The sequence below is a fragment of the Eublepharis macularius genome, chromosome 15 (assembly GCF_028583425.1).
Source record: "Eublepharis macularius isolate TG4126 chromosome 15, MPM_Emac_v1.0, whole genome shotgun sequence".
In the NCBI taxonomy this organism is placed as follows: Eukaryota; Metazoa; Chordata; class Lepidosauria; order Squamata; family Eublepharidae; genus Eublepharis; species Eublepharis macularius.
In genome coordinates, this window is record NC_072804.1 from 44172688 (window position 1) to 44185126 (window position 12439).

The 12439-nt window shown below is 43.5% G+C and overlaps 1 protein-coding gene across 3 annotated transcripts in view; it reads right to left on the minus strand.

The window, feature by feature from the left end:
- Positions 1–12439, minus strand: part of EYA3 (EYA transcriptional coactivator and phosphatase 3) — a 63297-nt gene that overhangs the window by 14214 nt on the left and 36644 nt on the right. For 2 of the 3 annotated variants that reach the window (XM_054999259.1, XM_054999261.1), the window contains exons 3-9: positions 12143–12186; positions 11790–11869; positions 10472–10538; positions 9546–9691; positions 6754–6891; positions 2771–2847; positions 2066–2249 (exon numbers count right to left, since the gene is read on the minus strand). In XM_054999259.1, coding sequence (XP_054855234.1) covers positions 2066–2249; positions 2771–2847; positions 6754–6891; positions 9546–9691; positions 10472–10538; positions 11790–11869; positions 12143–12186 — 736 coding nt within the window. The remainder of the gene's footprint in view (positions 1–2065; positions 2250–2770; positions 2848–6753; positions 6892–9545; positions 9692–10471; positions 10539–11789; positions 11870–12142; positions 12187–12439) is intronic. The other variant, XM_054999262.1, reaches the window with a different exon arrangement.

A 12439-nucleotide genomic window follows, 5' to 3' on the forward strand; every position in this document is an offset into this window, starting at 1 on the left:
CTAAAGCTGTGTGGGGATCGCAACCAGAGGTCAGCGAAGAATGGAAATGGGCTGGAGCTGCCTTTCAGAGCTGGGCTTGGACCTGGAGAGGTTATAATGGGCTGAAGTTTCCCTTCTGGCATTTCACAGCCCCTTCACACAGCTCCAGTGTATAACAAAGCCTTTGCCCTGCCGCCAGCTCTGTCTTTTTAAGCTTGTCCTTCCCAGCTACCATTGCATCTCCCAACACGTGTTCTTCACATGTCAGATGTGTCATGTAGAGAAACTGTAACAATGCAATCATTTTAAAAGCCACAAGGGTTCACTGTGATGTAGTGTGATATCCTGAGCACGGATTGGAAAAAGCAAATGAGAAAAGGATATGCTTCTCAGAGCTGTACACTTCTTTTCAATAGCTGTATTATAGTGTAGTTATTTTTCAAAGACACTGTAACTTGGAATATTAATAGGGGGGAAATGTTTTAACTGTAGAATTTGCTTTCCAGTAGGTTTTTTCCCCATACAATGACACAGCAACAGCAATTTTTCACCAAACATGTACATCAGCCCCCCTCTTTCCTGTAACAAAGTCGGTGCCAACTGCCTTCTGATTTGCTAATATTTACAGCAATCTAAGCTACACCTACATGGCAATGCATTCGCTACTTCATTTCCTAGAAGTAAACTGTTGCATAGACTAACAAGCTACATAGTTAACCCAAAACAATACACTAACTGATGATGGGAGCAATCCTAAGCAGGTCTCCTGAGATGTAAGTCCTATATTATGCCTGGAAAGTGGACCTTAGGATTGCAGCCTAAAAGTTTTCCACATCCACTCTGCCCATACACAAGTGGATTTAAATATACCTTTCAAAATCCAAAACATTCTCTAAATTCAGACCTTTAAAGGCATAGGTAAGTGGATGTATGGGAAGAAATTCAGGCCTTTAAAGGCGAGGGTACGGGGAGAAATTCAAGTGCTATATAAATGCCAAATATTGTTACTTTCCCAACAAAACAGGCCCAGTCATTCTCTTATGGGTTCACTGACACTTTGCTCAGCTCTGCACAGATGTTTTTAAAAGATCTGCCTCAAGCTAGAAACCTACAGAAACTAGAAGCTCTTGAACAAGGAATATGTCTGATCCACAGAGCTGAAGGTGGTGCCTTCTGCTCAATTACTCAGCTCAAACAGACAGAAACCACAAAGCTTTTAAGAATCACGTCTCTGCCTCACCTACTCCAAACCCCCTTCCATATCTTGAGATACAAACAGAGCACAGCCTTCAGGCCAAGCCCAAACCCCATAACTTGTCATTGCATTTCACCAATATCACAATGGGAATGTCAACTTATTGAATATGTTATAATTTAATAAAATGGGGGCCCTGACCTGGATAGCCCAGGTGAGCCTGATCTTGTCAGATTTCAGAAGCTAAACAAGCTCGGCCTTGGTTAGTAATTGGATGGGAGACCTCCAATGAAGACCAGGGCTGCAGGGGCAGGCAATGGCAAACCACCTCTTTTAGTTTCTTGCCCTAAAAACCCCAACAGGGGTCGCCATAAGTCAACTCTGACTTGAGGGCACCACATACACACACAATAAAATGGGGAAGAGGCTGAGGCTCAGAGCTAGAGCCTCAGCTTTGCACACAGAAAGTCCAAGGCTTAATCCCTGGCATCTCACCAGGCAGTAGGTGATCCAAAAGATCTCTGCCTGAGACCCTGGAGAGCTGCTGCCAGACTAAGCAGATAATACTGATCCTCATGGACCAAGGGTCTGATTCAGTATAAGGAAGTTTTCTGTGTGTGTTCATTCAAGATTAACTTGTAGCTCCCATCCTTGAAGGCAGGAAGCAGCTGCACCAAAGAACGTTGGGCCTTGCGAATGTCTGGGGGTGGGGGGGAGGTGTTATTGGTGAGACGAATCAGCAGCGAGACTTTCTGCGGAACAAAAATGGTCCTCGTTCCATAGAGGAGCCCCTCCCCACAACCTCTGCCCCAGCACACATGCCAGAAATTCTATAGAAGAAGCCCACAGAAACACCTGGAAATCGGTCCTCTCCCCCACTGCCCTCATTACCAGAGGAATGTCTCTGCGCTGTCTGAGTAGGCACCATGGCATTTGTTTTGTCAGTAGGATACGTGGTTGTTGCTAAGGTGGAATTCTCTGTGCTGCTGTCTGCTGGTGCGATCACTCCAAAGCTAGAACTTGGGAAATATGGCTGGTACTGACTTTGGCCAAGGATAGTGTATGTAGGATACTCCTGTTAAAAGCGAAAAAATCAAAGTTGCTGTTATTAAGCAATTTCTATATTCTAATTCCCTCTAAATTATGTAATTCTCCCCCATCTGGTAAACCATGATGGTCAGGACAAAGATTTGCTCTAGCATACCACCACCACCACCCCATTCAGAAAAACATGCTAAAGAACCTGCATGCTTCTGTTTTCCACCATCAGCACCTTGGCCAGTTCCCTAGATGAGCAGAATGCCAAGAACCCGGGAATTTTGTACCCCTAGTACAGCCCCTCTCGGCAGCCCTGTGGTGAAAATGCTATATATAAGCACAGCAGCTGAATATTTGAGCTTGGTTTCTAATCTGCGGCTGAAATACACATCTAGCATGAACGCCATGATGCAATCCCAAAATGGCAATTGTTTTCCAGAGATCAAGGTTTAAAAAAAATACCATAGTTTCTTCTCAAATTGGCTATCCCTAGTACCGAGCATACTATGGAATAATATACATTTCGTGCAGGTTTATTTCTACAGGAGGAAGATGTACCTGTTGAGAGATGCTGGCTACTGCAGAGGCTACTGCTGCTGAGGAGGTGGAAATTGAATTGGCGTTGGTACTTGAAGCTGTAAAAAACCAACAGGATGACTTGGTGTCAACGCGTTTCAAGAAAAGCTCAAAGAGGAGTCCAAACACAAAAGGAGAAGGGAGACACTGCTTCCATGGCACCCTTGACTCCAACTGATAGTTCAAAAGAGCTTTCTGCGAGACTAACAGCATACTGACCAATTCTATTGCCTACACTATTCATCTTTTTGCACCATATTTTAATGCATTTCAGTTCTGTTAGATTTTAAATTAAAAAATAGTGGCGGTGGGAGATTTGGTCCTTCCATACCCACCAAGAACTGCATCTGTAGCTATGTTCTCGTCACATTTATCCCTTGTGCTTCTACAAAACTCAGTGCTCTTTGCAATTGTCCTAGTTAAGAATTTAAATATTAAACATTCGGCTTATTATCAAAACACAAGAGGCGCCTGTTAGACAGGGACCATGCCACAGCTCTCAATGAGATCTAAGCAAACAATTTAATTCCCAAAGGTGGGCAGCCCACTTCTGATATAACATAAAATCACATCATTCTAGGAAATCTGTTTTATCACTCGGTGAAATGCTTCCAGGAAGTCTGCTGGCTAATGTGCCCCAGTTTTGTAATGGGAAGCTCATCTCTGCAATAAGTAGAGCACTATCAAAGCTGAATTCATTACTGTAGCAATACCTTCATGCTTATAATTCTTAATGCAACCTCTGAAAGGGGGGAAAACCACAACCCTCTCACCTGTCCCCAGAAGTGACAGAAGCCAGTTATAGAAAGGGCTGCTGGGCATGCAATATTCAACTGTAATGATACTCATATTGCTTCAGGATATCCAATGTTTGCAAAACACCCCCACTCCAATTTTAAAATCAACAAATCAAGTCACTTCAACATGCAATGTGGCTGGGAAATACTTGCTCAGCAACAGCAGTTCTTCTTTGCCAGGACATGTTCCTTCAAGAGCCACTCAATTCACCCAGCTTTTCTGCTGGTGAAAAAGAAAGAGCCTCCCCACCTGTGCTGGTGTGGGGGTCATAGAAACTGCATGGGGGAAAGCCAAGTGAAATTGGGGGTAGGGGGCTTGCAGTAAGGAGGGAAACCAAGTGAGATTGATTTTAAAAAGTGGATTGGACCCTTCCCAACATTTGGTACCAATGTCAGCTTTGCAAGATTAACAAATTTTTCAGTTAAGGGTGACCCAAGCTGATAACAGTTTTGCTTCTGCTTGAGAGAAAGCTGTATAGGAGTAACTAGATCATTAGGAGTACATTCTTCTCACAGTTCAGGCACCAATGGAGGAAAAGAAACTAATGATAAACCTATGAAATCTGAGGATTCACGCTGGCGCTGGATTAATACTGGATGTTATCAGTGATGGAAATGGAGGCTATTATATCTACCTCTACAAAACAAAATGCTGTTTCAACCGGAATGGGACAGAAATTGTATCATTTTGCCCAGCTGGTATTGAGCATGACTTGAAAACTGTTAGCTCTCCCCCAGCTCTTAAGAAATGAGTGTCAGGGAAGGGGGCAGAGGTAGATTTCAATTCTTATTGAAGTTTTTATCCTATATGGAATTGGGAGGGGGAGCACGAAGCACACCAGCACCTGTAACTGTGGGTGGAAACAGACAGCTACCTACCCACATGGCTTCCAGTTAACAAAGCACATCAACAAATAATCTCTAACACAGAGGGAATTTGTCCCCTGTGGGCCCCAACTGCCTGGGAGACATTGTGTTAACCACATTTCCCCAACCTGTGGATAACCAGAAGATGTGGCAACCCCTCTGGCTCAGGACAAGCAGGTCGCTTACAGTTAATGCTGCCCAGTGGGTCATTTCTAAGCAACAGCCACACAGTACAGGGTCATCTGTTTCCACCTCTGCATGCAGTCTCCTACTAAATGGGAAGAAATTGGCTTGTTTTCTGTTGATTTCATCTGCAGAGGAAGCCCCTCTCCCTTCAGAGATGACATTTTAATGTGGTTTGGTTTCCTCAACCCATGTTGTATAGGATCTGGGAGACCCAGGCTTGAGGCCTCCACTCCACCATGGAAGCTTGCTGGGTGACCTTGGGCCAATAACAAACACTCAGACTAATCTACTTCACAGGTTTGTTGTTGTGAGGATAAAATTCAGATGGGGAGAACATTGTAAGCCACTGGATCCCCACTGAGGAAAAAAGTTGAGTATAAATGAAGTCAATACATAAAAAATAAATAAAACCATGGTTAAATAGTGAACCTGGGTCTCTCAGATCCAGCACTCTAAACACTACTGAACTGGTACTTTTGTGTTGTGCTTTAAGGTTGATTTCCCCGCCTCTCCTGTCTCTCTGCTTGCAAGGAAACAGAGATCCTTCTGACATCTTGCTATATGCAACCCTGGTTGCCCTGATGAGGGCAGAAAGACAGGGTGTAAACAAATAATAAAATAAACCTCCGACAGTAGGTGCACATTAAATTCGTATCACTGTACATAAGGGAAAACGGGTTAAAACAACACACAGTTAGCGCTAATCACAGAAGGGCACCACAAAGAGGATGAATGAAATGCAAGTTGTCTCAGGAACGACTGCACACCACAGACCAACAGGTTTTGCAATTTGCATGCCACCTTCATGAGTCAGTGCCATCTGAGCTGCTGCACTTGAAACGTTTGATCCGTCCTCCAACACCTTTCCTATTCCACCCCGCCCCTGTAAGGCCCTAACCACCAATGTGTTGCTCTGTGTCTTCTCTGTGGAGCTCGGCACATCTTGTAAGAGCGACAGGAGGTCAGAGGAAAAGATGGAGTGGCCAGTGTGCCTCTCTATCTTTTACCATCTCGATGAGCAAGTGGTGGGTGCAGAATACATCCCTTGACACCTCAGCTGCTGATGGAATTGAGAGATCATCCATCATCTTTAGTCCTTTAGCCCTTTGTCTAAAGATCCAATCCTTCTGATTTAGTCTAGGAAGCCAGGATGGCTTCCATCTGTCTGTAGCTGGGGTGTGTCTGCAGTATTGTTTTTTTTTCTTCTTAAACTTTTAATCTGCACTTCCTCTAGAGAGCTCGGACATAACTTCCCCAATACCACTGCCACTTCATTTTCATAACCCTGAGAGCTAAGTTAGACTGCAATTCAGCGACATGCCCTTGTATCCCCACCACCCCCAGTGAGTTTTGGGGCTAAGCACAGGTTTGAACCCAGGTCTCCTCGGGCCTCCTCCAATACTGGAAGCAACTACAAACAAACTAGAATCGATATCAGAGGTGAAACTCTGAAGTTAAAAGGAAACCTCTTTTCTTGCTGTAATTTTTAATAAATGCTGCTGATTCATTTTATAGATAATCCCCTATGAACTTTCAATTTGCCCAAGGATACCTCATCCCTGCCTCCCCCACCCCAAGTTTCCTTAGAAGACCCACAGTCATCAATAAATCACAATCACGGGCCACTACCCTTCCATAGCACTGTCATCCATTAATCTGGATGCTGTTACAAAGGAGAGTGTTCGCTTCACCTCAGAGGTGGGAAGGGGCTGGTTTACAGGCATCACATGAAGATTATTGGTGGATGGTGATGCTAACCATGAGGTATTTTTTTATCACTGAAGTCTCACACTTTTAGGAAAACACAAGCATGCTGAACGGTGACATGCATGTGACTCCATGACACACACCCATCCTCCCTGTCACTTCATCTCCTCCCACCTTGATGAAGGTTTAAAAGCATGGTAAGAGGAAATGATGTCGACCAATCTGTCCCCAAACCACTTGAAAAGGAAGGCAAGCTACGAGGAGGAAGATGAAAGAAAGCACGGCTGACACAGGCACAGAGAAGCATGCACAAAATCCCCACAAGGCAAGCATGCTGGCGTCCCTCATGGTTTCAGGACCAGGCTACAGGGGAGAGGTACGTAGATAAAAACCATGCTTGACCTTTACCTTGAATAGGGTAAGAATAATGAGCTGGGCTGGACTGGCTTGTGGTTAACCCTGCAGTGCAGGTAAGAACACTGTGCTGACTTGGAGATGGAGTCTGAATTAAACCACTCTCAGGTTTCATACCTGGCCACAGTGCACCTGAATCAGATAAATGGCACCAGTTACAAACCAAAAAAAATGCCATGCACTTGCTCCCATGGAAGGTGTGTTGCCTGCATACGCAAATGGAGGTGGGCACCCATTGTCTCAACAAAGAGAATTGTTAATTTTGAAGTACAGGCCTAGAAAAGAAAGCAGAGTGAAAGAGGAAATAATTTCTTTAAAAAGAAGCTAGCCAATGTTTAAAAGGGGATGGAAGGGGGTGATAAAGGTTAATTTGCAAGCCTTTCCAAGAAACAAAAAAAGGGCCAGCAGGGCAGAGAAAGCTGGTGCTAAGGAGAAGTGTACATCACTCTCTAGCTTGCGGTGGTTCCTACACAGCACTGCCAGGACGCAGTCCCTTGACCTCTGTCTTACCCTTCCCCAAGAATATGCCTTTCACATCTGCTTGCTTGCATTCATTGTCAGCTCTAATTGGTTGCTGCCCTGATATCACTTTTTTTCTTTTCTTCTGCGATAGTTTTGACTTTTAACAGAACAGAAAAGAATGATTTCTATACAAAAATATTTTTCTGCACCAATTGAGACTGTTTGGCACTCCTACCCCTGAGGGGAAATGTTTGCCACTGACAGGAAGGCTGGAAAGAAACTTTTTGGCTTTGGGGGAAGGGAAATAATGATGAGGGTGCATGATTGCCTAAACATGGGAGGAGTATATAAAATAACCCCCTTTCAATAGCTTGCTAAATTATGACCAGAAAAGGGCACGCGGGCAACTTGCATAAACACCCCGATTCACTCAATCCTTCCAAGTTATTATGCTGACACTTTTATGAGCAATATTTAAAAAGAGAGAGAGTGACTGTGTGTGGTCTGGATCCTGCTAAAATTAACCCTGATAGAAGGATTTCCATCAGTGGAGTGGGACTTGCTTGGCTTTCCCCAGCTCTAACCCAAAATGCTCCCCCCCTCCACAACATTGCTCCTGGTAGACGAGGAACGGTTAGGAACAACATGAAGGGGGAGCTGGAGGTCTGCAGCAGAATGGAGGGTGGGAATAGCCTCCTGCTTCCAACCACTGAGCTGGTAGGCAGGATCCAACCCAACGAACAGAAGATCAAAGATGTTTTGGTTCGGTAACCATTTGTGGAAGTTGCGGCGTAGTGCATTTTGAAATATGAGGGTTGGAGCATTATGAAGTCAAGCATCTCGTACACTACCATTCTGCTACTTCAATTCATCCCGTACATTTGGTAGACATGCAAAAATATCTTTAATTTATTATGCTGGTATCGTGAAATGGCTAAGAATGTGAGCTGTGAACCGGAAGCTCAACTCTCTCCTCAGCCTTAAAATCTACTTGGTGGCCTTAGGCAAATTTCTGCTGCTTCCTGCCTCAGCTCCTTGTCTGCATTAGGAGGAAATAATACCGGTTTACCTTACAGGACTATTGCAAGGAATACTACGGCAATATATATAAAGTAATTTGAACTATGTAATATAAGTGCTACTATAATTATAAATATTTTGTTTACAATTATGGTTAATAATTTGCAAACTTTTTTGTGGTAAAATCTAAGCTTCTCTCCCCCCCCCCCATTTAAAAGGTGGGGCTTAGCTGTCAGTACTTGGTCCCATTTAGATGGGCAGGTGGCTCACGGCGATTCAGAACAGCAGAGGAATAGGGGTGTATTAAAAGACAGAGGGGAAAGTTCATCAGTGGTTCTACCCCACCTTTACTACCTCTGGTTCCTAGATGGGGGTGGGGGGTGGGATTGGAATACCCGCGTATTTCTAGATTGTTGTCTGCAAAAACAGTGGGGGCAGAGAATTTGTTATTTTCTTAGTAAAACCAAGAATTGTCCAACTCTGCAGTAGCTGTTTGAATCCTGCATTAGAAACAGCTGCCTATGTATAGTAGGTGAGATCGTAACCGCAGAAATGCTGAAAGGTCATTAACCAAATAATCCCAGCAGCTTCCTTAAAATGTAAATCAAAAGAGCTGAGGAGACAAATTGTCTTGAAGAAGTGAGCTGTGGTTCACAAAAGCTCATACCCTACCACTAATTTTGTTAGTCTTATAGGTGCTACTGGACTATTGGTCTATTCCACTGTCTTGTACCAGACATAATTGTTAGGCCCATACTATAAGAATGGCAAAAGAAGAGTGTTGGGGGTTTGGTTCTCACACACACCCCAATCTACACAACAGCCATTTTCTGGAAATTGCAATTATCTTTGTGAGGTCAAAACCAGCCACTATTATACTAAGGACTGACCTCTCTCATCCCATAGAAAAACACATTTTTTCATCTTTTTTCCCTGATCTTCATCAGAAACAAATGGATATCCCATGTATATCCCATGGATCTGTTCCACTAACCATGGAACTTTCCCCTGACTCACTGAGCCTTTACACTATCACAAGAAATTCTTTCCAGGCCTCTCATATCAGTAGAAGGGCTCCCTGAAGTGGAGGAAAGCTCTACTGTTAGTGGAACAGACTTGCAGGATCCAACCTGTTACGCTTTCATGCTTCACCAAGCTCAGCTTCTTATGCAAGACTTATAAGTGAATCCGCCAGCAACCTAGACTTGCTTCTTTTTATTAGTCCATAGGAAGCAAAAGGGGATCTGTGCACTTGGCTCCCAAATGGATCATTTGACACCTTAGCCACAAGAGTTCCTGCTTACCGAAAGGAGGTAGTCCATAGGCTTGGGTTGTCTGAGGATACACAGCGTACGCCTGAGACGACTGCTGCAGCGCTTGGTACTGAGTCTGCCCAGAGTAAGAGGCCATCGTTTCTGATACAGGTACGGAAAGGATATGTGCATATGGCCTGGGGAGAGCAGGGACAAAGGAAAATGGTTTGCCATTATGAAGGATTATTAGCGACCAGCAGTGTTGCATCAGGAAGCCCAAGGAGTGCTGGGGAGAGGAGGCCCAATCCACCCCAAACTCACCCATCCTTGACAACAGCACCAATTTGGCTACCTCCACCTTCAGAAGGCAGGGCAGGGCCTCTTCTGCAGTTGCACCTCTTCTGTGGAATGCTTTCTCCACACAGAGTCATTTGGTTCCATCTTTAATTTTTTTGAGAATTCAGGAGAGGACTGTGATGTTTATCAAAGCTTCATGTGTGCCTTAAATGTTTCCTTTATGACTTCTGTGGTCTGGTTTCTTTTTGTATTGTGTTCATTTACTATGAACTTTACAGTTCTCTGGGCCCATCTTCATTTGCCCCCCCCCCTTACATTCACATGCAAGAGACCAGGACAGGAATATTGCTAGTACGCCTCAGGAACACCTCGCTTGGCAACATGAGCCCGCAAATTTTGTACTTCTAGTCTTTGCCCCTCTCAGGGATCCTATATTATATGGCAGAAGGGCAATGTGCTCCACCCCCGATTTAGAAGACTCCTTTAAGGAATTACAGACAAAAATGCTCTTGAACAGACAGCAAATGCCATATTATGAATGTAAACAGCCTTCAACATGGAAATTATCTGAACAGCCCCTCACCCATCAAGCTACCTATTGTGAAAGCTTAACAGTATTAAATATTTTGAAGACACACACACACAACATTGAACATGCTGGTCTAAAGTATTAAACTTACTTTGCAGAATACATCTGTGAGGTATATTCATTTGGTGACCTTGAGATGTAATCAGGGCATGGCATAACTGTGGGGAAAATGCATATACATTATGTACAAAATTTTTTTAATCATCTTCTCAAAACTTAAACACAAATCAATGGTGTCAGCTGTGCACCGTTACATCAACATACACACTACTCTGTGTATAAGGTAAAACAGGTTCTCTGTCCAAATTAAGTTACTGCACAAAGTTTACTCCGTTTCCAAGATCTGGTAGCTAGCTCCCAGGTATGAGAATTTTTTTCCATAAGGACAGGGATGGGATTTATCAAAGACAGAGACAATAATATGTATATTAAAGGGAAGAGGCAATACAAAATAACCCTGGCTTTTTTTTCCACACTTCATTCGATTTTTTTAAAAACAAAAGGAAAAAAGTGTTTCCTGCAATAGCAGACAAGCATTTCCCAGTATGCAAGAATCTCCTCAAAAAGATGACAGGACAATTCAAACAGGCAGCCTCCCCATCCCTCCTATAAGTCATGCCAAAGCACCAAAATCTTTTAGTATTTACACTGGTGGAAATAGATTTTAAAACCAGTGTGGTGCAGCAGTCAGATTGTCCAACTAAGATTTAGGGATCCAGATTTAAATCCCACCTCCGGCATGGAAGCTTGAGGGATGACTTTGGACCACTCACTCTCTTTCAGCCTAGCCTACCTCACAGGGCTGTTGTGAGGATAAAATGGAGAAGAGAAGCTGTTTGGGGTCTCCAGCGGGAAGAAAAGCGAGGCATAAATATAATCAAAAAATAAAAATTATTGGCAAATGCTTCCTCAATTCATCTTGCTGAAATGATGAACTCACAGCTGCTCCATCAAAAAGCCAGTTCAGGGGATGTGAGAAATTTATGCAGCAATTTATGTGGCAATTTGAGAATGAAAAATAAACATGCCCATTTGAGGCACAAATGTTCTGTTCTTAAAAGTCAAAGTTTCATAACAGACAGGAAGCTTCATAATAATAACAACAACCGCAACGACAACAGCGTACCTTTATACCACCCTTCTGGACAGATTAGTGCCCGCTCAGAGTGATGAACAAAGTCATTTATATAGCACCAAACAAAACAACCTCAAAAGAGTTCTAAAAGGGGGTTCTGTGGAGGAAACGCATAAAAAAAATGCATGTGATCCCATGTGCCTCTCTAGCTTGCAAATACAGTTTATACAGTCTATACGTAAAAGCTGCAAGGGGGGTGGGGTTGCACACAATTTGGGTGCATGAAGCCCCACTGTTGTTTTAACCAAACTACAAACATAAAGAAGCCACTTACTTTCGCTGGACATAGACAGGTTTGCTCCAAGGCTTGAGGATTCAGGTTTCTGATCACTACCGTCTGTGCTGTTCACTTGCCTGAAAGATTGACACAGACATGAGCACTATTACAAGCTGCCTGAGCAGAGGAGAATCACTGATGTATCAGGAAGGAGATATGGCTCAGGAATAAAACACATGTGTTGCATACACAAGGTCCCAGATTCAATCCCTGGCATCTCCAGCTACAACCACTGTAGAGATTCTGGTAGATAATACTGAGCTTGGCAGACCATGTATCACAGATTCATTCATTCCAACCTAGTACACTGACATGTGCTGCTAGAAAAATTCATTCATGTATTTACACACCTTAGCATCTGTTCTCCCGAATCCTGCATCTTGGCTTTTTTTAACTGCAGAGAAAATTTAAGAAAAGATATCAGGTTAGTTAAGTATCATCAAGATAACTCTTGCCTGCAAAGGGCGGGTTCCACAAATTGCTAGGGACAAACAGGCCTACATTTGTCTATATCTGAATTAATAGCACCTAAATCACAAAGAATGATATCCTCTGAGGACCCATTTAAATTGAAAGAAGGATTCTTAGGCAGGAGGGAGGTGTCATACCTGCCTTACTGGAATGGGAGGGCATGGGCTATTGCTTTT